The sequence below is a fragment of the Dasypus novemcinctus genome, chromosome 13 (genome assembly GCF_030445035.2).
Source record: "Dasypus novemcinctus isolate mDasNov1 chromosome 13, mDasNov1.1.hap2, whole genome shotgun sequence".
NCBI lineage: Eukaryota > Metazoa > Chordata > Mammalia > Cingulata > Dasypodidae > Dasypus > Dasypus novemcinctus.
The window spans coordinates 18,632,248-18,659,229 of record NC_080685.1 but is presented as its reverse complement, the minus strand read 5'-3'; the positions used below and the strand labels follow the sequence as shown (position 1 = coordinate 18,659,229).

Here is a 26,982-nt window from a genome sequence, read left to right as displayed (position 1 = left end):
TCTTTTTATGGATGGTATTTGATGGACAGTTGGGTTAGATGTATATTGCATAAATAAAAAATCAGTAAAAATAAGCAGAAGCCTTTAGTTAGGTTTCCCTGTATATGTTCTAATAGAACAAGGAGAAAAATAACAAATTACATAAAAGTAACCTACAAACTTCTCTCTTACTGGCAGCTGATTCTGTAAATAATTCTATTTGGATTTCATCCAAAGCAAAAACAGAAGGGGAAGGCATTGTTTGACGGAATATGGCAGTAGGTTGAAATTTTTCACCTTGGGAATTATTCACTTAAAATAGCGGATGTCCTTTTCATCAGGTTGAAACAACTTGTTTAAACATCCTTTTACCTACATGTGACCAAAATGCTTTTCAGTGTTTTGGGTCAAATGTCCTTGAACTTTCTCTGTGGTATAGCATGAAAACCATCTCATCTCTGAAGTAACAGTAATCAAACACATCCTGAGTATGACTTAAATAATGATTTTAGATACACATGAAAATTTAATATCTGATAGCCACCCACATTTAAGAGATTGGCATTATCAATAAACTTTTGAGGGCTCTTGTTTCATAATCTCTTTTTTCCCTATTAAAAAGTAAAACTATAAGATGTCTGATTCTGAACTTCAGCATTTTGTACTCTGATTTTGTAAGAATATTTCTTTTTTAATGGACTTGGTCCAAAGTATTGTGAATTAAGTATAACTGGATAGTTGTGAACATAAGAATACTAATTTTTAAAATACTTCTGTCAAAGCACTTATAGTTTCATAAAACTAGTGTAGAGGAGCAGGGAGAGATTATGGAAAGCAATTTAGAGTACCTTTTATGTATGAGTTAGGATCTTTGGGAATGGGGAAGGGGTAGAGTAGAGCTATAAAGACATGATCCTTGCCTTAGGGTTCAAATAGGTGATTAAACAGCTGTTCATAATACAAAGCCAATAGAAAATTTTAACTGAAGTACAAGTATTAAGTAGTAGAAATAAAGAAATGAGTGCTGCTTTGATGAGAGTATATCAAAGTATTTAAACTTTTTTATAGGTAGAAAAAAGATGGGAGAGAGGACTTTCTTGATAGGCCAGAATAGCATGGACGCATGGAAGTATATAGTATATTAGAGAGACTAGAAAATAAGGTTAAGGAAAGCATGAAGAAAAGTAGACCAAAGTGAGAAAAAGCCAATATATTTTATGTGGAGTTGAATGTAATGAAGCAGGTAAAGGTGGGAAGGGCATGTATACATACATAAGCTTTTGAATTATAGAATCTTATTTTCATACAGTGAATTTAATATTATTTTATATGCATTTAATACAATCACGAACATTTTAGCAACAACTAAAACTACTATTAACTTTTTATTATTTAGCAGTGCCTTCTCACAGAAGCAAATGGGATTAGCTTCATTAAGATAGACTTTTTATTTTATATTTCGGTAGGAAAAATAAATAGTCCATAACATTCTAGATTTGAAAAGTACCGTAGAGATCATGGTGGCTAGTGCTTTTGGTTTACAATTGAGACTCAGACCTGGTAGTTGGTTGTACTTAGTTGATTTCACTAAACAACAGATCATTTTTTGAAATGTATTTATTAAAACCATTTTCCATGCTTTAAACTGACATACATAAAATAACTCTTTACAAAAGTGAATTCAGTCGAATATTTTTTTCTGTTGACAAAAGAATGTTTTACCATATATTATTCAGTAGTTAACATTTTTTAAATAAAGTTCACTCAGAATCAACAGTAGTTTTAGTTTTGAAATAATCATTTACGTTTCACTATCTGTATTTTTGTGTGTGTGGATTCCCCCCACCCCCCACACACTTTTTCGTCTCCAAGGGCTGAAAACTTAAAATGATTCCTCTTTTATTATGCAAGTCGAAGTATTGTCTCTACCCTAAGCTTAGCTCCATTTCTACCCTTGAATATCCCAAAACTCCTTAAAGTACCATACAAAGGGACATCTAATCTGTGACTCTATTCCATAGAGGACCTGGGAAAACTGAAATTTCAATCTTTTCTTGAACAGCAAAGAATTCTTAAGACATGATATTTCCCCACTGATCTCTGTAAGCACAAGAGAACAATATAGCAATTTTTGTTCCCTCTAGAATGAACTGTGTCACCTTGCTTAGAAAGCTGAAGTGGCTACAGTCCTCTTGGTGTTTTGTTTAAGTGGCAGGTTTTCCTTATTTCCTGCTGTCTTTTTAAATAAAATTATAATCTAGTGTATATGCTGTTTTATAATTTTTATTCATCTAATGTATTGTGTGTTTTTTTCACATGGGCATTTTCCTGTTTTTAAATGCTTTTCTAAAATTTAATTTTTAACTACTAAATAGTTTTTTTTAAATGGATGTACCTCATTTAACCATGTTTTTGTGTCTGTTATGTGCAAGACATTATATTAGGCAGTAGGGATATAGGCGTGGACAAGGCAGTCATGGTGTTGCCCTTCTGGCAGAGGGTAACACTAGGCAACAATGTGTACATTATTTAAATACAATTTTAATTAGTGCTACAAAGGAAAAGCAACATAGAACTGTGAGAACCTATATAATAAGGGGTGTGGCTTAGAATGGCATGGAGTCAGAGTAAATTTCTTCAGAAAATCTTTGATCGAACTCTAAAGGATTAGTAAAAATTAGTTAAGGTAAAGGAATGAGCCACATATGGAAGAAAGGCCAAGGGAGTAAAATGCAAATATCCTGAACCAAGAGAGAACCTGGTATAGGTAAGGAACTAAAAAGGGTAGAGGGGTAGTTGAGGGACACTTTTAAGTGATCACCTTTGATTTTTCTGCCTTCAACAGTACACTTGAACAATCTGAAAACTAAAGCAAGAGGAGTTAGGCATTTTTTGTCCTTCATCTTAGATCCATTTTTAAATCCAGAGAGACAAACAGTATATTGGCACTTTTATCTTCATTATTTAAAGTGTTTTTACTTGTTAAAATTTAAGAAAGACCCAAATGATCCTTAATTTTATTTGGTTAATTGTTCTGTTTTGCTGCTTAAGGAACCAAAAAAAAAATCTGCTGGATAGTTTCTAACTATCTACACCTATGAAAATTAATGGAATAACCCTTTCTTAAATTCTAGGATTCTTAAATTATTAAAATTCTTAAATTCTTTTAAAATTTCTTTCTAAATTTCCTTAACATTTGTCTGTAGGAAAGAGAGATTTCCAAAACTAATTACTCATGAGTTAGAAAGAAGAAAATTGAACACAGTTTTATTAGAGCTGGTAATAAAGTTCAGCCACAGAAGTGTTTGCTGTTTAGTGCTGTTCCCACCCTGTGGGTGATTCTTTGTATTATAAGTGTCTAACATCGTGCTGGTGTTACAGGAGGAATCCTTTAAGCCTTTATTGGGCTAGGTGATATGTCTGAAGCTTCTTTATTATGACATTCTTACAGTGATTGATTTTAGTAATTTTTTTGGTTGGTTTTTCAGGACTGCAGGAATATGTGGAAGCTGTCTCTTTTCAACACTTTATCAAAACACGATCATTAATTAGTATGGATGAAATTAATAAACAATTGATATTTACAACAGAAGACGATGGGAAAGAAAATAAGACCGTAAGAGTTTAAAATCATATTTCATATTTATTGTATAATTTATTGTAGTATTTCAAGCCAATAAATCTCCTGCAATTCTACAATTGTCCTAAGACAGTTGAGGTGGGAATGTTCTTTCTAAGGTGCAGTTTTTTAGGATCTCAAGTAGAGGAATAAGTTTCTTCATATATTTTAGTTAATGGATAAAACAAGAACAACTATGGGACTTTTGGGGGAAATAATACTTTTTTCGAAAAATACTTTTGAGTAATTACTATAAATCAACTTTCAGTTTCACTTGGTACTTACCACGTGTCCTTTGTAAGCACTATCTCATTTAATCCTTTTATTAACCTGATGAGGTAAAGATTATCACCTGCATTTTAGGGAATCCAAGCCTGGGTCTTATCCACACTGCTAGTATTTCTCAAAATGTACTATGGGGATCACCTGCATCAGGTACCTACCTCAAAGGATTGTTTTCAAGGTTAATTAGGTAGTTCAGAGCACTTGACACATCAATGCTCAAAGATTAGTTATTATAAAAGTTATTATCAAAGCGATAGCTGTTAATAACATATTGCATTTATAAGACCTGTATCTAAAATTTATGTAACTCTTCTGGATTGAGAAAAGGGAAACTTGGCAGTTCAACTTTTAAACAAAATACATTTTTTTTTCTGGGTTTCAAGATATATTTAGGCAGTGAGATGGTCTATTTTGAATATTTGATACCTTTTAAGATACTAGTAAAGTTAAGCAGCTTTTTTCCTTTGTCTTTTTTATTTTTAATTTTAAACATCATTCAAGGAATTAGAGTAGGTAGGCAGGAGACAGAAAAAAGTGTAGAAATATTTTTTGAATATTACTAAAATGTTAATATTACAAAATGGGACTCTTAGTTTTGCATAAGAGACATATAACTTACTTTAAGGAAACCATTATTTTCCCTACTCTTTAATTACTTGAAGCTTATTAAGGAAGAAATTTCATTTTGAGAAGCAAAATTCTGAAATATTTTTTTATTCATTTAGTGAAGATTGGACTATGGAAAGAAGTAAGGGAAGCCTGTTTGACACGCCTTCTTAAAAAAACCTTAGGAAAGTTAATATATTTTGGTATCTCTTCCACACCTTCTTTTCAAGTTCTCACTAGTTCAGAATGAAGCTATCAGGGGGAAAAGGCAGAGTGAAACTGAGAGTAAAACCATATTTTCAGAATGTTAGGTAGTAAATTATTCTGAGATTATGAGACTGTAATATTTTTATATACTTCAACTTGTTAAAACCATATACATAAATAATTTTTTCTTTTAGTGCTAAAGATTTAGTGCTGAAAATTCTGGGAATGTAATAGGGAAAGATTTTTGCTTCTCATTTGCCTATTGGGAATATTGTCAAAACTATTTAATTGCATTTTCTTTTTAAAAACTTCTGAAAAACTTCAAACATGCAGAAAAATAGAGAAAATAGTGTAACACATTGAATAACCACATACCTACAACCTGTATTCAACAGTTTTTAACATTTTGCCATATTTGCTTCATCTAAATATTTTTTGCTAGACCATTTTAAATTATAGATGTTGTGATACTTCATCCCTAAATACTTAAGCATGCATCCTAAAAAACTACATTTTAAATATTTTCTTTTCCCTAGTCTGTAAAATGAGATTACCAAAGCAGAATTTAATCTTTTGGCAATATTTGTTGAAATTTGTTAATTTTTTTAAACATACTTCTTTCCCCAAAACTAACTACTTAGTTATAACCATGGAAATGTATAATGGAGCAAAGCAAAAAACATTAATATTTTCTTAAACAAAGGTTATTTTTATAAATGACTTATTAAATGCATCCCTCCATCACTGTCTGTCTTTTCTAAAATGATGCCAGTTCTCTGACAGTTAATAGAAACAAATAGAAACAAAACATAACGGGTACTTTTGTGTCATGATATTTAAAAGGCATCAGAGTAACTGGGAAGCAGACTCTGGGTACTTACCCAGGTCTGCCATTAGTTAGCTCTGTGACCTATGTGTTTCTTGGGGCTCCTTTCTTATTCCCTGCAATGAAAGGATTGGATCAGATGGTCTTTGAAGATCCCCCACAATATTAAGATTGATGTATTAGATATAGAGCAATGAAAGTGGTCTTAATAAAACCTAAATTTGACTCTGTCATTTCCTGGCTTAAATCTCAATGACTCTTCATTGCCCATAGGTAAAGTTCAAGTTCCCTGATGTGGCATTTTATACCTGTCTGCCTTCTCTGGTGTCATCTTGTACTACTCTTTACTTTAAACTTTATCCAAAAGATCTACCTAACTAGTTCCTCAAATACACAAGACAGTTCTCACCATCACACTTCTGCAGTTCCCTTTGTCTAAAATTTCCTCCAATATAATTACAATTTTACCTAAGTCCCATACAGTCTTTAAATATCACCTTAGGCATCACCTCTTCCAGAAAGAATCTTAACATAGGGGGAGAACTTGACATGGAGAGAAAAGATTGACATGATGATGGTAAATGGCGATAGCAGCTAACATTTATTGAGTATTTACTTTGTGCTGGGCATTATGCCAAAAACTTGGTAAATGTTATCTCATTTAATCCTTAAAATAAACCTCTGAGGTAGGTACTGTTATCCCATTTTACAGATGAGGAAACTGAGGTTTAGAGAGATGAAATAACTTGCCCAAGGGCACACACCTTATGAAGCAAGGTCCTGGAAGAGGTGGGAGGAAATGGGTCAAGGTCATTTGGAAGAGTTAACCTCAAACAAGAGGAGGGACAACTCATCATCTGAGACTGGAGGATAGAAGGTAAAGATGGATGTGGATATAAGTAAGTTTTTTTGTAGGTATAAAGGTATTGAGAGAGATTGCCAGGTGACCTGAAAAATGACCAGGTGAATGAAATTAGGCAACTGAAGAGGTTTGAGATTAAATAGTAGCTATGAGGAGACCAGTAGAGGTTTGAGTATTTGAAAGGCCTGGAGAGAGGATCTTTTAAGAATAAGAGGATTGGTGATAATTTGTAGTGGTACAACCCTTATGTAGTTGTGGGTTTTTAAGAATTGGATAGTATGCAGCCACTAGAATAAAAAACTAAAAAGATTTTAGTAATGATTCAGGATTGTGTTTTTGCTGGGCAGGTATAGTAGAAAAGTAAGAAGGCTAAAGTAATTGAGGAGGATGCACTGAGAAAATAATAAATCATGATTGTTGGTGCTGTGTGGAGAAAGAAGAGAGGCCAGAAAGGGACTCATTGACTTAGGAAAACATGAATGAATAGAACACATGGAGGACTTCATGGTTTGTCATTTAAATAAGTGATTGTTATGCAGTCAAATTATACAATTATTAGACCTCATTTTAAAATGTTTTGATTTTACTAGGTATGCAAGTAAAGTTGTAAATATAGTTGACTTTATAATAACAGTGTGAGACTTAAAAAGTATCTTGATATCATCTGGTTAAACTCCCTATCCAGACCATGAATATATCTTGTTACATCCCAAATAGTCAATAAGCAAAATAGATTGTTTTATTTAAAGAAGATTAGTATGACTGATCTGCTATTGATTTTGCACCTTATAATAAATGTGATACATGCCGTAATCATTCTTTTTCACTTTGTGATTTCTTTGTGTTTTTTACCAGCTCTCCTCTGATGCACAGGATAAGCAGTCTGAAACATGGAGCCTGAAAGTCACACCTGTTGATTACCTTCTGGGAGTGGCTGACTTAACTGGAGAATTGATGCGGATGTGTATTAACAGTGTGGGGAATGGGGACATTGACACCCCCTTTGAAGTGAGCCAGTTTTTACGTCAGGTTTATGATGGGTTTTCATTCATTGGCAACACTGGACCTTACGAGGTTTCTAAGAAGCTGTATACCTTGAAACAAAGTCTGGCCAAAGTGGAGAATGCTTGTTATGCCTTGAAAGTCAGAGGTTCAGAAATTCCAAAACATATGTTGGCAGATGTGTTTTCGGTTAAAACAGAAATAATTGATCAAGAGGAAGGCATTTCTTAGAATAAGAATTACTCTCTTAAGAACTCTTAAGAGAGACCAATTTGTAAGACTGTTATTTAGTATTTGATTTGACTTTATTGTGGCTTTTACATAGAAATGTTTTCAGTTGGACTTATTTTAAATTGTATACAAGCTGTACATAAAATTATCTGGATAAATCATTTCTTTTATTCATAAAAGCTTGCATAAAAATGTTTGCATTTATGCCTATTTTGGATTTAGCTGATTAACCTTCATTTATCTTTGTGATGTGAACATGCTTCAGAGTGTACTTTCTGCTATACATATTTTAATTTACTTTGTGTGAATTTTGGAGTCCTAATATTTAGTGGAAGCCATTTGTAATTTAAATTGGTGATTTTATATATAGAAAAGATTTCTTAGATACTCATCTTGACTTGAGCTTCCTGTTTAAATGTCTTGGTAATATTGTGCCAGGCCTCCAAAATAGGCTTATTCCACAGAACAAGAACTTACAGATTTAATAAGCTATCAGTCTATTTTGATTAAGTGCAAGTTTATGAGGTACTGTAAGAATTCATATTTTATTCTGGCTAATTTTAGGTCATTTCGAACTCATATGAAACAGCCTTCCAGAAGAATTGACAGGTTACCGAGATGTTAGTTCTTCCATTTATTTTTTTGTCTTTTTATCACAGCAGATCTGATAGGGAATTGGAGCTAATGTTGTATTATGTTCACTGGTGGTTAAATTAAATTATACCCTTGAACACAGAACTGAAAGGCTTTTAGTAGTGATTATTTAGCAGTTTTTTTGTTATTATATTACATTATATTATAGGCATATTTGGAGGCTTTCCTATTCTAGCATCTAATAGAAATTACATTTAGGTAACTATAAAGAAGTTCTGAAAAATTTGAACTACTAAGTTATCCAAACAGTTACAGCTGTCCAATTGTGTTAATTGGTAGTATAAAAAGTTACCAAAGAAAATTTATCTTGTACAGTTCAGCAATAAGACAATTGTCAACACAGTTGAGAAGAACTATGGTAGTCTCTAGTAATATTTAGAATTGAAATTTGCCTACTAAAATTATAGATTTTTCCCTGTGATGTGAAACTGACTTGAGTATGACACTTTTGGATGACAACAGACATTTCCATTTGATTTTGTGAGTTTTGAGACTCTAGATAACTGGATTTTATTTTTGGAAAGATTGACTGTTTGCAAGGGCTGATTCTTTGAAAATGTAATTTTCCGAAAAAAAAAAAATCGCCTAAAGAGAAAATAAAATGTAGTAAAACTAATGAATTAGTTTAATGTTGGCTTTTTTGTTTGTTTTTTGTTTGGTGGTGGTTGGATTTTTTTTTCCCCCTCTTTCCCCATAGAGTCTCATTATGTGTTTTTTTTCTTCTACCACTTGAAGTTAAATTTATAAATGTTAAAAATAAAATAATATTAGATTGATGAATGTTTGACATGCTTAAAACGAAAGTCTTTTGAATAAAATGCTAAAATATAGAATTTAAGCTAATGTTTTGATCATATTAAGCATTTAATAAAGGTGTTTTAGAATTTTGGGAATGAAACAGGAAATCTAGTATAAACTATCTTAATATGGAGATTTGTTATTTATTAAAACAAGTTCAGAGGTAGGAAGAGTTTCAAGGTTGGTTAACTCAGCAGCTTGAGCATCTTATCAAGGACACAGAGTCCTTCCTTCTCTCTGTGTTATCTTCACCATCTTCTCCTCAAACTGACTCCCCTTATGAACGTAGAATAGTTGCTGCAGGTCCAGCCATCTTGACAACCTGACACTGTTCAGAAGAAAGGTAGATTAGATCCTTCCTTGTGCTACTTTACCAGTAAAGAAGCCTTTTCCTTAAGCTCCCAGGAAATATATCACTTCATACCTTATTGACTAAACATTGATACACCATTTGATTTATCCCTGAGGAGAGGGGCAAATACATGACATGAAATTAGGGTGTTACCATCAGAGAAGAAAGGAAGAATGGCCTTTTGGGTAGGCAGTCCCCAGTACCTGTTGCCAATTGGGTTGGTGCCATTGCTATTAATAACTTCCCACAGAGCATGTCGAGGATGATAGGGTATCTCCAAATACCTATTGAATATCTGTAGTTTTAAAATGCTCTGATATCATCAACATTTTTCATCTTTATTATAAAAAAATTGGCAAGTTGCTGGCAGTATCCAGAAATAAAATCGGGTTCGTTCTTTTATAAGTAATTTTCTGCATATATTAAATCAGTGGCTTCCAGAGTACACCTGCAGAACCTTAGAAGTTTTTATAGGTGGCACGAGGAAAGATGCTAATAAATATGCCAGTGATATTCCTGTGTTAAGTTTGAAATATGCTTTGAAAGGGGCAGAATATTTTAGAAACAGGAAATAATACAGGTTAAAATATAAGCTTTCTTTAAAAAAAGTTGTTCACCCTTTATTAAAAGCTGTGGCCCAGGAAAGGGAAAGGAATCTGCTCTTAAGATTGCCCTAGTGAGGGCCGCCTCTAGGTTCAGAGGGAGTGTTTATACAGTTCGACCGGATGTTTCCCAGCTCTCCCTTGAAGTGGTACCCTGGAGAGTGAGAACTATTTACAGCTGTAGTCACTGCTCTTAAAGACACTATTCTCATGTCTGGTAAGTGTTTGTGATCTGCACAAAAAGACAGACCTCTCTTCCAGCAGTGATGTAGAGTGATCTGACGGTGAAGTCCATGCCATGCATCACAATGTGGTGATGACTCTGAGACCACTGTTTTCTGAGGGCATTGTCTCTACTAATGTCCAGCCTGCCCTGCAGTTCTTAGGCTGAGGAGGCAGGTTGCTCACTGCTCTTGGCAGCCATTCTCAGCTTCTGGTGAAACTGGGCAAGGTGGACAATTCACCTTGGGGTGAGAACTCAGTTTGATATTTCCCAGATGTAAAATCTCACAGTCTTTGTTGGCGGTGCCTTTTGAAGATGAATTTCTCCAAGGGCAGAATATTGCAGTGAGTGGAGGCAATACACCAGTGTTTGGACCTCTGTGTAGTGGTTCCTAGGGTTGTCCTACCCAGGTTGAATTATCTGAGACAGCTGAGGCTGGTAGAGGGAATGTCATAGTCCTAGAAATAGAGGTCTAATAGTGCAGCAAAAGCAAAATGGTCAAAACCAGGTATCAAAAAAAAAAAAAAAAAAAACAGTTATCAAAAGCAGGATAAGAGACGTGACAACTAAACCCACTGTGTGGCCCTGCATTGGGGTGGGAAAGGAGGGCAGAAAAGCGCTAAGGGAAATTTGGGACAATCAGCAAATTTTGAACATGGACTTGGTGTTTGTTAATAGCATGTCACTTAAATTTCCCAAATTTGACAATTGCCTCATAGTTACCAAAGAGAATGTCCCTGTTCTTAAGGAATACACATGGATGATAGTAGGAAGATGGTAGAGTAAGAAGCTCTAGGAATCAGTCCCTCCATCAAAACAACTATTAAACAGGCAGGAACTGCTTAAATCACCTATTCCAAAACTCTGGAGTCCAGTGGAGCATTACCCAGGGAGGAGCACAAGGAAGAGTGGTATATTACAGCAAATACCAGTAAATTGCTCTCTCCACGTGGTGGTTGACAAAAGTGGGGTCCAACCTGTGACATAGCTTGCTGGTAACAGAAAGGGACTTAAAAATCCACTTCTGCAACATCAGAGGTGGTGTATTAGTCAGCCAAAGGGGTGCTGATGCAAAGTACCAGAAATCGGTTAGCTTTTATAAAGGGTATTTATTTGGGATAAAAGCTTACAGCTACAAGGCCCTAGAGAGTCCAACTAAAGGTATAAGAGGTGTTTTCTCACCAAATGTCTATTGCCACATGTTGAAGCAAGATGGTAGGCGATGTCTGTGAGGCTTCAGCCTCTCTCTTCCTCTTAATGCTTTGTGAGCCCAACTTCTTCCGATTTCAGCTGGAGGCTGGAGGGTTGTTTCTTTCAGGGCTCAGCTGCTCTAGTCGCTTCACAAGGTCAGCTGTAGTCTATCAGGCAAATGGCTCATCTCTCTCCCCAGGCCACAGGATCAAAAGTTCATTCCTCTTCTGTGTCTGTGGAGTTCTCTCTCTTCCTCTGTATTTCTTCCTCTGTGTGTCTCCTTGATTGAATGTTCATCTATATAGCCCACCAAGAGGGTGGGGACTCAACCCTGCCTGCTCTAATGACATGATCAAATCAAAGCCCTAATCTTAACATACTTTAATCAAAGACATCTCAGCTGCATATAATACATTTTTTTTTGTTTTTTTTTTTTAATTTTTAATTTTTTATTTTTTAATTGATTTTGTAAAAATGTTACAATAAAAAATATATATATATTGAATATAATACAATTAAACAGCAGCATACCCAGAGGAACAGACCAGTTTACAAACATAATCTGTATCTCTCTTTGGAACTCATAAATAATACCAAATTACTAAGGTGGGAAAAAGTCATCTGTTGATCATGGCTTTTGATTAACTACTTTGAATTACTGGGGTCAGGCTTTGAGGTCTGCTGTTGTCCCAAGCTACCCAAGAGGCAGAAGAGGAGACTTAAAGACAGTATACTTCTCAGAGCTGCTGAGGACAGTCGAAGGACTGCATTTACTGGGCAAATCAAGAGAGTGTAGCTTTAGGGAGCCATGGAAGGAGCTCCAGCATCCTTCCTGGCCCCGCCTTCATTCCCTCTCCAGGGCAATTTTGAGTCAGCCAGCACTCCATTTGTGGGTTCCTGGCCTTGTTCTGGTTAGGAAAGACTGACTTGGGAAACTCCTCTCCAGAGTGCCTCCCCTACCAGAATTTGCCCACTAGGCAAAAGCATCTCAAAACCATGAAGGCAGAATAAAACACAATTGTAGAAGGCCAAGGTCAAAGGCCTACCTGCTTTAAGTCCTACAGAAAAACACCCAGGACAGGGAGGTGTGTCTCCTAGGAAGTGGAGAAGGCATTCAAACTCCTCTAACAGTAGAACCAAGGCCACTAGAAAGCACAAGCCCAGGATCATGCACTTTGCCTACATCTTGAGTGGATTTAGATAGGGCCGCACTCAAGAAAATCTCTTTCATATGGTTAACTGGTTACAAACACAAGAAAAACATCTCAGGGAATAAATCCTGAGTTAACATCTTTAAATAATAAAATGTACAATGCGCAACAAGATTAGAAGACGAAGAAACAGGAAATGATAGGACATCCAATGAAAGAGAATAAAAATCCAGAAAACAACAAAGAACACCAGTCTTGATATACCAGACAAAAACTTTTAAAAAAGGATTTCAATATGCTCAATAAGGAGATGAAGGGAAGCGGACTTAGCCCAGTGGTTAGGGCATCTGCTTACCACATGGGAAGTCCGCGGTTCAAATCCCAGGCCTCCTTGACCCGTGTGGAGCTGGCCCATGCGCAGTGCTGATGTGCGCAAGGAGTACCCTGCCACGCAGTGGTGTCCCGCGCTGGGGAGCCCCACACGCAAGGAGTGTGCCCCATAAGGAGAGCGACCCAGTGCGAAAGAAATTGCAGCCTGCCCAGGAATGGCACCACACACGGAGAGCTGACACAACAAGATGGCGCAACAAAAAGAAACACAGATTTCCGTGCCACTGACAACAACAGAAGCAGACAAAGAAGAGACACACAGCAAACAGACAGAGAACAGACAACTGGGGGTGGGGAGGGGAAGAAATAAAATAAATCTTAAAAAAAACAAGGAGACGAAGGAAAAAGAGAACAGAAGGATATCAGAAAAACAATGGATATGCTCAAGGACATGAAGGAAAACACAAAGATTTAAGGATATCACAATGAATGAACAATCTGAGAATCTGAGTAAAGAAAGAGAAAATTTAAAATAGACCCAAACAGAACAACTGGTACTGAAGACCACAATAAGTGAAATGAAAAATTCCTGGATTTCAACACTAGGTTGCAACTGGCAGAAGAAACAGTGAACTTGAAGACAAGACAATTTTGAAATTTGTCTGAGGAGCAGGAATAAAAAAGAATTATAAAAAGCAGAAATAGCTGAAGAATTCTGGGATAGCATCAGGCATACCATTATATGCATTAAGGGAATCCCTGAATGGAGAAGAAGGAAAGGGGCAGAAGGAATAAGCAGAGAAATAATGACAGAAAACTTCTTGAAAAATGTGAATATTCCCATCCAAGAAGCATAGAGAGCATCAAACAGGATAAACTTGAGAAATATGTCCTGCCATAAACTGATCAAATTGTTGAATGCAAACATGAAGAGAGTTCTGAAAACTGCAAAAGAAAAGCAACATGTTAGGTACAAAGGAGTTCTAATTAGATTAAGTGTGAATTTCTTATCAGAGACCATGGAGGCAAGATGGCAATGGTTGAAATACTTAAGTCTGAATGAGAACGATCGCTAACTAAGAATTTTTTATCTGGTGAGGCTTTCTTTAAAAAAATGAAGGATAGTTTAAGAAAGCTGAGGGAATTCATCATCACTAGGCCTGTCCTATAAGCAATATTAAAGGGAATTCTTCAGACTGAAAGGAAAGGATGCTAGACAGTGGTTCAAAGTCACATAAGAAATAAAGGCCTGTGGTAAAGGTAACCATTTGGGTAATTATAAATGCCAGTACTATTGTATTTTTGTTTGGTATGTATCTCCACTTCTTCCTACAGGGCTAAAATGCAAATACATAAAAACTAATAATCTGTGGTTTTGGACATACAGTTTACAAAGACATAATTTGTAATAAGTACAAAAAAGCAGGGGAGGGAATGGAGGGGTTTGGGAACAGTGTATGTGCGTGCTATTGAAACCAAGATGATATCAAATCACATATGAATGTTATATATTTAGGATGTTAAGTTTTAACCCCATGGTAACCAAAAGGAAATTATGAAAAATATATCTAGGTAGAAATGAGAAGGGACTCAATATGAGTACATCACAAAATATCAAATAAATGTAAAAGTAGGCATTAGTGGAAGAATTGAGGGAAAAAGAAAGTATAAGACTTACAAAGACTAAATAGCAAAATGGCAGAAGAAAGTCCTGTATTATTAATGGTCACTTTAAATGTAAATGGATTAAACTCTCTAGTCAAAAGGCAGAGATTGGCAAAATGGATAAAAATGTATGACCTAACTATATGCTGTCTACAAGAGCCTCACCTAAAATTCAAAGACATAAATAGGTTGAAAAGGAAAGGATGGGAAAAAATACACCATTCAAGTAGTAACCAAAAGAGAGCTGGGGTAGAAATGCTAATATCAGATAAAACAGACTCTTAGTTAAAAATGGTTTTAAAGGACAAAGACAGTCATTACATACTGATAAAGTAGTCAATTTAAGAAGAAGATGTTACAATTATAAATATATAAGCACCTAAGATCAGAGCCCCAAAATATATGAAGCACATTCTGACAGATTTGAATGGAGAAATTCATGGCTCTACAGTAATAGTAGGAGACTTTAATACACCACTTTCAATAATGTGTAGACCATCTAGACAAACTATCAATAAGGAAATATGAGACTTGAATGCTAGTCTAAACCAACTAGACCTTATAGACATGTATAGAACACTTCACCCAATGACAGAACACACATTCTTCTCAAGTGCCCATGGATCATTCTCCAATATAAACAATCTTAGGTCACAAAACAAGTCTCAATAAATTAAAAAATACTGAAATCATGCAGTTTATCTTCTCTGGCCACAATGGAATGAAACTAGAAATCAATAACAAGGAAAATGGAATATTCACCATAGGTGGAAATTAAACAATGTACTCTTAAATAACTAATGACTTAAAGAGGAAATCACAAGGGAAATAAGGAAATATCTTGAGTCAAATAAAAATGAAAATACAACATGCCAATTTATGGGATGTAGCAAAGGCAATTTTGAGAGAGGAATTTATAGCTCTAAAGTTTAGATTAAAAAAGAAAGATTTCAAATCAGAGACTTAACCTCAGTACTGTAAGAATCAGAATAAGAAGAGCAAACTAAAACCAAAGTGAACATAAAGAAGGGAATGATAAAGATTACTTTGATTCAAAGACAAACAGATTGTAAGTAAAAGAATGAGAAAAGATATTTCATACAAACATAACCAAAAGAGAGCTGAAGCGACAAAATAGACTTTAAGGCAAACATTGTTACAAGAGACAAAGGAGGGCACTATGTAATGATGAAAGGGGCAATCCATCAAGAAGATGTAACAATTACAAATATGTATGTTCCTGAAAACAGCCGCAAAACTACACGAAGCAGAAACTGACAGAATTGAAGAAGTACACAATTCAACAATAATAGATGGAGACTTCAACACTCCACTTTCAATATTAGGTAGAACAACTATGTGGAAGATAAGCAGGAAATAGAAGACTTAAGCAGCACCATTAAGCAAAAGACCTAACACATCTATAAAACCACCCAATAAGAACAGAATACACATTCTTCTCAAGTGCATGTTCTCCAAGGTAGACCATATTTTAGGTCACAAAGCAAGCCTGAATAAATTTCAAAAATTTGAAAGCATACAATGTATGTTCTCTGATCACAAAGAAATGAAGCTATAAATCAATAACAGAAGAAAAGTGGAGAAATTCACAAATGTGTGAAAATTAAAAAACACACTCCTAAATAACCAACGGGTCAGAGAAGAAATCTCAGGGGATATTTGAAAATACTTTGACATGAATGAAAATGAAGATACATACAACAAACCAAAACTTATGGGATGCAGCTAAATCACTGCATAGAAGGGAATATATAGCTTTAAATTCCTACATTAAGAAAGAAAAATGATCTCAAATCAATAACCTAATCTTTCTTCTTAAGACACTGGAAAACCTAAAGCAAGCAGAAGGAAAGAAATAATAGATATCAAAGCAGAATTTAATGAAATAGAGAATAGAAAAACAATAGAGAGAATCAATGTAACCAAACTGATTTTTTGAAAAGATCAACAAAATTGACAAACCTTTAGCTAGATTGACAGAGAAAGGGAGTGGTAGGTAGAAGGCTCAAATTACTAAAATAAGAAAAGAGGGAACATCGTTACTGACTTTATAGATAAAAAAAGGTTATAATAGAATGCTATGAACATATGCCAACAAATTTGATGGCCTAGAGGAAATGGGCAAATTCCTAGAAATGCACAAACTACTAACACAGACTCAAGAAGAAACAGAAAATCGGAATATACCTACAACAATAAAAAGACTGAGTAATTATTAAAAAACTTCTGACAAGAAAAGCCCAGGACCAGATGGCTTAACTGGTGAATTCTATAAAATGGTTGAAGGAATATTAACACCAATCCTTTTAAAACTTTTCCCAAAAATGTAGAATAGGGAGGAACGCTTCCTAACTTATTCTGTGAGGTCAATAATGTACTGACACCAAAGCCAGACAAAAACATCCCAAGAAAAGAAAATGACACCAATATCTTTTATGAGTATAGATGCAAAAATCCTCCACAAAATGCTAGCAAACCAAACCTGGCAGTATATTAAGAGGATTGCACATAACCAAGTGGGATTTATCCCAGGAATGCAAGGTTGTTTCAACATATGAAAATCAATCAATGTAATATACCACATTAATAGAATGAAGGAAAAAGATCACATGATCATCTCAATTGATGCAGAAAAAGCACTTGACAGAATCCAACACCTTTTCATGATAAAAAGACTCAACAAACGAGGAATACAATAGAACTTTTTCAACCTAAAAAGGACATTAATGATAAAGTTACAACTAATGTCATATTTAATGATGCATGATGAAAATCTTTCCCATGAAGATCAGGAATAAGACAAGGAAGCCCTGCTTTTGCCATGTCTAGTTAGCATTGTGCTAAAAGCTCCAGCCAGCGAAATTAGGCAAGAAAAATAAATAAAAGGCATCCAGATTGGAAAGGAGGAAGTTAAACTATCTCTGTTTGCAGATGAGCATGATCTCATATATAGAAAACCCTAAAGAATCCATCCATAAGAAACTATTCAAGATAATAAATGAATCCAACAAAGTTGTAGGATATAGAACCAATATTCAAAAACTAATTTTATTTCTAGACACTAGCAATGAAAAAAACAAGAATGAAATAGAGAAAACAACGCCATTCACAATAACATCAATATGCAAAAGAATAAATTTGGACCCCTATCTCACACCTCTCCTTTTACGATATTATTGTATATGGGGTGTGCACGTGTTGCTTAACCTTTTAATTTAGTCTTCAAATTAATGAATAGCAAAGGCAACTTATATTGAACTAAAAGAGGAAAGGACATCATCATCTAGAGATGGATTTAGTGACTGATAGGACTTTCTCTCTCTGCTTTTAGGAAGGTGATTATTTTAGTTTCCCAAGGGACTGCCGATGCAAAGTATGAGAAATACGCTGGCTTTTATAAAGGGTTTTTATTTGGCCATGAAAAGTCCAACACACGGTACCATAAAGGACCAAAGTCAGCTGCCATGTGTTGAAGCAAGATGGTGGGCAATCTGCCTGGTTTCTCTTTCCCCTCTGAGCTTCCTCTCTCAGGCTCAGCTGGTCCACTTTCTTCCTGATGTAAGTTGCAAGCTGGCATAGGGCTTGTCTCTTAGGGCTTCTTATGTCAGTCTCAGCTGTTCCACTCTCTTTCCAGCTATAAACTCTCAGTTATATAGCAGAGCTGGTCTCTTCTTGAGCTGTAAACTCTCTTTTCAGCTATAAACTCTCAGTTATATAGCAGAGCTGGTCTCTTCTTGAGCTGCTCATGGGCCCAGCCTCTTGGGACTTCATGCTTAAGCCATCATCTCTCTTACACGGTCAGATTTAACAAGGCAGTTCCCCTTTTCCTCTGTGTCTCTGTGTGAGTCCATTTACATCAGACCCAGCAAGGGGCCTGGGACTCAACCTGAGTCACACCTCAATGACACAGTCCAATCAAAGCCATAAGGCAATCTTATCAAGTAATCTAATAAAAGATCCTTCAACTGAATTTAATACAATCAAAGGGTATCAGACCCAGTGGAAAAGATTAATTTACAAACATAATCTTTCTTTTTCTGTGAATGATAAAATAATCCCAAGCTGCCACAGTGATCATGCCTTGATCACATGAAGGACAATTTAATTGTATTATGTAAAAGTATGTAGTTTGGAATTTTAAATATAGCATTAAGTGTATGTATGAATGCTGAGTAACCAAAGGAATGGACTAGGCTAGCTAGATATTACCTATTGATACTCAGTGCTATCCCTACCTTTTTCTTTCTTTTAAACTTTTTATTTTGAAATAATTTCAGATTTATATGACAGTTGTAAAAATAATGCAACACCTATACAGAAAACTCCAGCATACTCCCCCTTTAGATACCCAGATCCACCAATTTTAACATTTTGCCATATTTTATGTATCATTTTATCTATCTGTGTATTTTTGAACATTTGAGACTAAGTTGTATACATTATGCTCTTTGAACACACAATCCTTCCATGTACATTTCCTAAGAATAAGGGTATTCACTTATGTAATCATCCTTAGTACTATTATCTTTTTTTTCCAAGCTCAAGAAATTTAGCATTGATAAAAAGCTTACAGTCTATATTCCCATTTTTTCATATGTTCCAATAATGTCCTTTTTGTTCTTTTCTCCTCCATTATTAGTTCCCATCCAGGATCAGGTATTGCATTTAATTGTCATTGTCTCTCTAGTTGCTCTTTTTTTTAATTGTGAAACATGCAATATAAATTTTCCCATCTCAACCACTTCGAAGCATACCATTCGGTGGGATTAATCACATTCATAATGTTGGACTACCATCCCCACCATCCATTACCTGAACTTTCCTAACACATCAAACACAAACCCTATACCCATTATGTATTAACGCCCCCTTCCCTCTGCCCCCTGCCCCTGGTAACCTGTGCTCTAATTTCTGTCTCTATGAGCTTGCAGATTCTAGCTATTTCATATAAGTGGAATCATACAAGATCTGCCCCTCTGTGTCTAAATTATTTCACTCAAGGAGATGTCTTCAAGGTTCATCCATATAGTGGCATGTATTAGAATTTCATTCCTTATTAAGACTAAGCAATATTCTATTGTATGCATATATTATATTTTATTTATCCATTCATCTACTGATGGGTACTTGGGTTACTTCCACATTTTGGCTGTTGTGAATAATGCTGCTGTGTACCCCTGCCTCTCTCAACTATCACTCAGTATTGTAGGGGCTGGGAGCCTAGAAGCTTACACTTTCTAGTCTCCCTTGCAAAGAGGGTTTGTGTTCTACCGATGAAAGACACATGTAATATTTAGAAAGCAAAAGAGAAACAGAAGCCATTAATGTTCCTTCACCATCAGAGGACAGGCCTAAAAGCTTGTTCAAATGACATACGTGAGGTTTTGCAGGAGCTTCTGAATCCTGTTGATCACCTGCTACAGTGCCGCAGGCAGCTGCGATTATCAGCTGCGATTTCCTGTAATTCCTGTAACTTCATAATCTCTTGAATTCACTTGCAGCTTTCCCTGAACTTCCTTTCTGCCAGCCTTTCCAAAGGTTTTGGAAGCACCTGCGTTGTATCCTTTCCTGTGTGAAATACCTAGAGTTCTTTGTTTCCCTGACTGATAGAGACATTTTTCAGAAATGAAACACAAATGGTTCTTAGGCATAGGAAAGATGACAAGTCTCCCTCATAATAGGGGAATTGCAAATTAAAACTACAAGTTACCACTTTTCACTTATCAGATGGGTTACAAGTTGAAGTTTGATAACACTGTGTTTGTGTGCAGGAAATGGGCACTCATATGCTGCTATGAAGAGTGTAAATTGATTTATACTTGGTGAGTATTTCAGCAATATCAAGTTTATGCATTTGTGAAATTACATGTTCAAAAATACTCAAATACAGCATTGTTTGGAATATCAAAACATTTGAAATGTATGTGTTGGTCCAGGGAGGACAAATTAAATAAATTATGATACCATGATACAATTAAATGCTATAAAGTCATTAAAAAGAAGGATATACTGTTATGGAAAGATATCCAAACTATTTTCACTTTAAAAAGCAAAATGTATATGTGCCACTATGGTGAAAAAAATTTAAGAGTATGCTTATATATATTTTTTTGATGTTCAGAATATCTCTAGAAAATTCCACACAAAATGACAATTGAATTTGCCTTTGGGGAGAGAAATTAGGAACTTGTGGAACAACAAAAGAAGGGACTTGTACTTTTGGGTGTTTTAACTATAAATTCAGAAGAAAAAAAGATCTTTATTTTTAGGGCAATAAGGAAAAGAATTTTAAATACATTATGATTGAGGAGGTCTCAAAATGCCTAGGCATACCTTTGATAAAGGCTGTTTTACTGGAAATGTCAGGAGCAACATCAAATAAGAAAACAACCTAAAATTGTGAGTGTTTCCTTCAATTGCACCATTTCCTCTACTTGATTAAGCCAGGTGCCGTCATAAACTTTACTTCAGTTTTCCTCCGGCAATGTTTTCCTTCTTTCAAATGTGAATCAGTGAACAAGTCTAAAAATATAGGTGGCACATTTGTAGACCTTTTATGATGTAAAGAGCTCACAACCAAGGATAAAACTGGTCTATTAACCTTGTTTCAGTCTTCTCTGATGAGGATTTGAGATGTAAAAAAGATACAAGTTTGTGCAAAGCAAACCAGAGAAGCCAAAGCTTTGCCTTTAGTGAACAGTTAATATAGCTGCTATAAATACTTCTTGATGATGAGTTTGATGGAATAGATATGGAACCTTGTTTCCCTGATTATTTATCCACAGCTAGTTGCTTTAAACTTTTTAAAATCACATTTGCTCCAGACTATTTTTAAAGAATGAAAATGTTATAGGGTCTTATTCCACCCCCACTATCCTAGAGGTAACTGTGTATCTGAAAATTGGAATAGATCCCTCTGACACAGTGTTTACATATGTATAGATTCATAAACAATTTGTTTTTTTAAATAAAAAAAAATTTGTGTAGAGTCATACTTTACGAAACTTTCTGCATCTAGCTGTTTTTCATTCAAGTTTTGAGAGTTACCTACATTGATACACGTAATTCTAGTTAATTCATTTTAACTACTACATAATTTGTTCATTTCTCTTCGGCTGAAATTTGCTATCCCCAAGACCACTGCCTATTATTTCCTAATGAGTTTAGCTCTTTTTCATTGTCACTCTCTCCAATATTAGACCCATGTTAATTCAATGGTAAGTTCAAGATATATGAAAATGATCTTTCTAGCATAATAGTGTCTCAATTATTTGAACTTCTTTACTCCAATTGTATTTCTTTTACTGTACATCTACCATTTATTCCCTTGGTTGTATCCAAGACTTTACAATTACCCTACCAATTCATAATCTAATTTTATGTATACCATTCTCTGCTTACTACCTTTTATCTTTCCAGTTCACCCTCTTCTAGTATCCAAGCTTGAACAGTCCTTAGATCCCACTGGGACCTTCAATCCACTGATCCCAATACCTCTCTACTGCTCATTAACCCTGTAATGGCCTCTTTTCCTTTGTTTCCCAGCTTAAATTCCATAGCCAATCATCACTCCCTTGTACACACCTTCCATTCTTTTGCTCCTCTCTTCATCATGCTCATTGGCAAAACTACAACCCAGATTATAGGTTTCAACCATTGGAATCCATCATTTCAACTACTACATACCTGCCTCTATGACATTAAAGAAAGTCAGGAAAAATAGACATATGGTCTCACTTTTAGTGTATACCCATGAATTTCATGTGAGTCTGTAATTCTGCCTTGCAATCATATTAATGTTTTCTTAGTCCATTAATTCTTCCTCTCTCACAGATGACTATTCACATTGTCTCCTCTTTTACCTCCTTCTTCATCCTCCCTTTTGACTAATGGCTAAGAAATTGAAGCAAGTCAAAGGGAATTTCTACAATCTCATGACATCTACTGACCTGCCAACACTTGTACTACACTTTCTGCCTTCCTGCCTCCTACTACTGATGATTTTCTCTAAGACCAACCTCTCCACCACTACTAGGTCCTATCCCCTCTCATCTATTCAGCAATTCTCACATCCATCCTGAATGATTAATTTTCTCATCTCTACATGAGCTTCTCATCAGCGTACAAACATACTTTTATTTTGCATAGTTCAAAAACTCTTTATCAACACTTGTCTGTCAGTCTGCTCTCACTTCTCTACTCCCTTTTGTAACTAAGCCTGAAAGAGATGATCATACTCTCTGAACCCAAGTCCTCTCCTCCTGTTCTCTCTTGAACTCACTCAAACTTTTGCCCCCGCCATTTCACCAAAACTGTTCTTCTCAAGAAGTCCTTTACTTTTCTATAACCTAAACTGTCTTTGAAAGTAAAGTGTAAAAAAAAAAAAGACACAGGAAGGGGACTTGGCCCAGTGGTTAGGGCGTCTGTCTACCACATGGGAGGTCCGCGGTTCAAACCCCGGGCCTCCTTAACCCGTGTGGAGCTGGCCCACGTGCAGTGCTGCTGCACGCAAGGAGTGCCCTGCCACGCAGGGGTGTCCCCCACATAGAGGAGCCCTACACGCAAGGAGTGCGCCCCGTAAGGAGAGCCACCCAAGTGAGAAAGAAAGTTCAGCCTGCCCAGGAATGGTGCCGCACACACGGAGAGCTGACACAAGATGACGCAACAAAAAGAAACACAGATTCCCGTGCCGCTGACAGTAACAGAAGCGGACAAAGAACACGCAGCAAATAGACACAGAGAACAGACAACTGGGTTGGGGGGAAGAAGGGGAGAGAAATAAACAAATAAAAATAAAACTTAAAAAAAAAGACACTAGGGGAACAGTGTCACTGTACATAAAAGATAACATATTATAGGAATGAAAGACAAAAGACCAAAAAAAATTTATTTTATTTTTAATTAAATTTTAAATTTTGTGTTTTTATTATTTTATTTACTTATATTTTGGCTTTGTTTTTGTGGAGATTTTGGATTTCAGAAGAGTCACAACTGTGGCAGGGGAGGGTCCCTGGTGCGGGGTGTCAGTGGTGGGGGATGTGTGGGGAGGACTGCACCTGCGGCATGCCTCTGTGGAATATGAATGTGTTCAAGAGGCCATGGAGTGTCGTCTCAGTGGATGGAGACCCACAGAATAACAGATGAAATATTGAATTCCAATCCTGGGGAGTCCTGCTACGTTCTCTCATAGAGTGACAAGAATCTCTAGAGTACACGGTCAGTGCCTAGCAAAGGAGGACAGGCCGACATGCCAGGTCCTTGATATTGATGGTTGTACTTACAAATCTTGTTTTAGTGAAGTTCAAACTTAGCATAGTAAAATATATTACCCAAGAGGTAATATATTACCATGAGGTAAATGGGAATCTCCTATATTTTCGATGTAACATTTATGTTATCTAAAAAGTCCTTTACATTGTTTAGTCCAACTGATATTTAACCCTCTCTCCTCTTCTTACACCACCTGACAGCAGCATTTGATGCAGGTGGCCATTTCCTACTCCTTGATACGCTTTTTCCAGACCTCACACTCTTGATCTTCTTCCTGTCTCACTAACTGCTTTTCAGTCTCCCTTGCTGGCTTCTTCTTATTGCTAACATTCTAACATTGGCGTGCCCAAGGTTCAGTCTTTGAACCCCTTCTCTAACTACATTGATCCCTTCAGTGGTCTATAGGTCTCATGGATCTGAGTGCTATCTATATGCTGACCATTCTAGCCCAGACTTCTGTTCTCGGCTTCAGATGTATTGTTTCAAATTAGTTAAGTTTGATTTTAAATTTGGGTCTGGGTGGAGACCAGGTGTGATACAATGGGAAACTGAGAAAATAAGGCATAACAGAAGAGAATTTATTATTCACAGGTCCTAGAGAAAGAGGAGTACCATAAAGGGCTGATGGGAAGATTGGTTGGGGCGGCTCAGCCATTGGGTGGGGAGCACGCAAGTAGAGCGAGAGGGACCCATGGTCTTAGTAGGTTTCCCATGGGAGTCAAGGATTGGTTAGTTTAAAGTAAATGTACACTGCTAGACCTGCTCTACAAGCAATGCTAACAGGAACTCTTCAGACTGAAAGGAATGGACACTAGACAGTTTCAACGCTCTATAAGAAATAAAGATAACCATTTGGGTAATTATAAATGTCAGTACTGTTGTATTATTACTCTTATTTTTTGGTATGTACGCCCACTTCTTACTTCTTACAGGTGCTCAAGCGAAAATACATAAAATGTAAAAATAAATCTGTGGTTTTGGACATACAATTTACAAAGACAATTCGTAATGTACAAAAAAGTGAGGGGATGGAGAAATAGAGGAATAGTGCACGTGTATGCTGTTGAGGTTGGTATCAAACCAAATATGGTTATTATATATTTAGGATGTTAAATTTTTTTTTTTAAGATTTATTTATTTATTAATTTTTCTCCCCTTCCCCCCCACCCCAGTTGTCTGTTCTCTGTGTCTATTTGCTGCATCTGCTTTGTCTGCTTCCATTGTTGTCAGCGGCACGGGAATCTGTGTTTCTTTTTGTTGCGTCATCTTGTTGTGTCAGCTCTCCGTGTGTGTGTGGCACCATTCCTGGGCAGGCTGCACTTCCTTTCACGCTAGGGGGCTCTCCTTACTGGGCGCATTCCTTGCTCATGGGGCTCCCCTATGCGGGGGACACCCCTGCGTGGCACGGCACTCCTTGAGCATCAGCACTGCGCACGGACCAGCTGCACACAGGTCAAGGAGGCCCGGGGTTTGAACCGCAGACCTCCCATGTGGTAGACGGATGCCCTAACCACTGGGCCAAGTCCACCACCCTAGGATGTTAAATTTTAACCCTGTGGTAACCCACAAGGAAAATAGATGAAAATATAGTCAGATCACATTCCTCCTCTGTTTAAATCCCTGAAAGGGCTACTAATTTAATTCAGAATAAGAGCATAATTCCATAAAATTGTCCACAAGATTCTACATAATCCATTCTCCACCTTCATTTTAATCTAATACCCTCCTTCTAGCTCACTTCATTCCAGCCTTACTGGCCTCTTTTTGTGATCTTTACACAGCCTGTTCCTTCTGCCTCATTTGCTATTTCTTCCAAATATCTGGAGATGGTAATTCCCTCAACTCTTTTAAGTTTGTGCTAATATTCCATATCCTTAATATGGCCCACCTTTATCTTATGTTCTAAATTGCCACTTGCCACACCCAATTCCCCAGACCCCAATGCTGTGGTCTTACACAATTTCAGAGAATGGTATTTGTATAGAATTGGCAATTGCATAGAATAAAATATGAATAGTATCCTTAAAGTTGTGGTAGTCCCTCGTTATATAATATATCATTTACTTATGTTTTATGCTTATTGTTTATCTCCACTAACATGTAAGTTTCCCAAGGAAAGGAATGTTTATACCTTTTGCTCACTGGTGTATCCCTTGCATATTGAAGGTCCCTACCACATAACGGATGTACAATGAATATTTGTAGAATGAATAAGCAATTAGATTATTTCCAAGTTTTTGATATTACAAAAATATGGTAGTAATATTCTTGGCTTATCTCCTTCAGAACTTGTGTAAGAATTTCTCTAGGTAGGTTACCTAGGAGTGAAATTGCTTGGTCTTAGAGTATATATATATTTAACTTTATTACACATCGCTAAAGTACTTGTACCAATTTACACATCCTTGTGCAACTGTAAGAGTTTGCATTTCCACATAATTTTGTCAATCCTGGTGGATAATATGATAGGTTTTATATGGTATTTCTTTTAATTTTTTATTTCTTATTGCTGTTAGTTTTACCTATATGAAAAAAATTCTTCAGTTAAAACTATTGAATATTGACAATTTAAGGTGATTTAGTCTAAGAGCAAAGGTCTCTACAATTAAAATTCTTTAGCATTCAGGTTTCTTCCATAAATTTATCATTTGTATGGTTTTTATATTTTTCTACTAGACTGTCTTTCTCTAAGAGCCTCATATCTCAACCCCTTTTTTGCATTTATTATTTAACAAATATCTTTTCCTAGACTGTGGTGGGCAATATGTTGCCTTTTATTATATAGAAATGTTTTATTTAATGCCATAAATTTATCAATTTTGTTTAATTTATGTTTTATCATCTTAAAAAAATAAGAACTTGATCCATACTCTGTCATAAATATATTATCCTATATTTTCTTCTAAAAGTTCTAAAGTTTTGTTATTTCCTATTTATATTTGGAATCAATTTGAAGTTTATTTTGGTATTCCAGTGAATACTGTATGGAATGGAGAAGTGAATTTGTCTTGTTTTCTCATGTAGAATGAAAATTTTCTCTTCCCTATCAATTCATAAAATTTATATCACAAATGCTGTACGTAATAGTGGCTGTTACGCCAAGTTCCC

General features: G+C 35.8%; 1 protein-coding gene across 1 annotated transcript in view; it reads left to right on the top strand.

Annotated features, from left to right (window-relative positions):
• Positions 1-8,887, top strand: part of TSNAX (translin associated factor X) — a 31,875-nt gene extending 22,988 nt beyond the window's left edge. Inside the window, exons 5-6 of the mRNA XM_004467079.5 lie at positions 3,468-3,595; positions 7,240-8,887. Of these exons, the coding sequence (XP_004467136.1) occupies positions 3,468-3,595; positions 7,240-7,617 (506 nt within the window). The 3' untranslated portion in view covers positions 7,618-8,887. The remainder of the gene's footprint in view (positions 1-3,467; positions 3,596-7,239) is intronic.
• Positions 8,888-26,982: the final 18,095 nt, after the last annotated feature.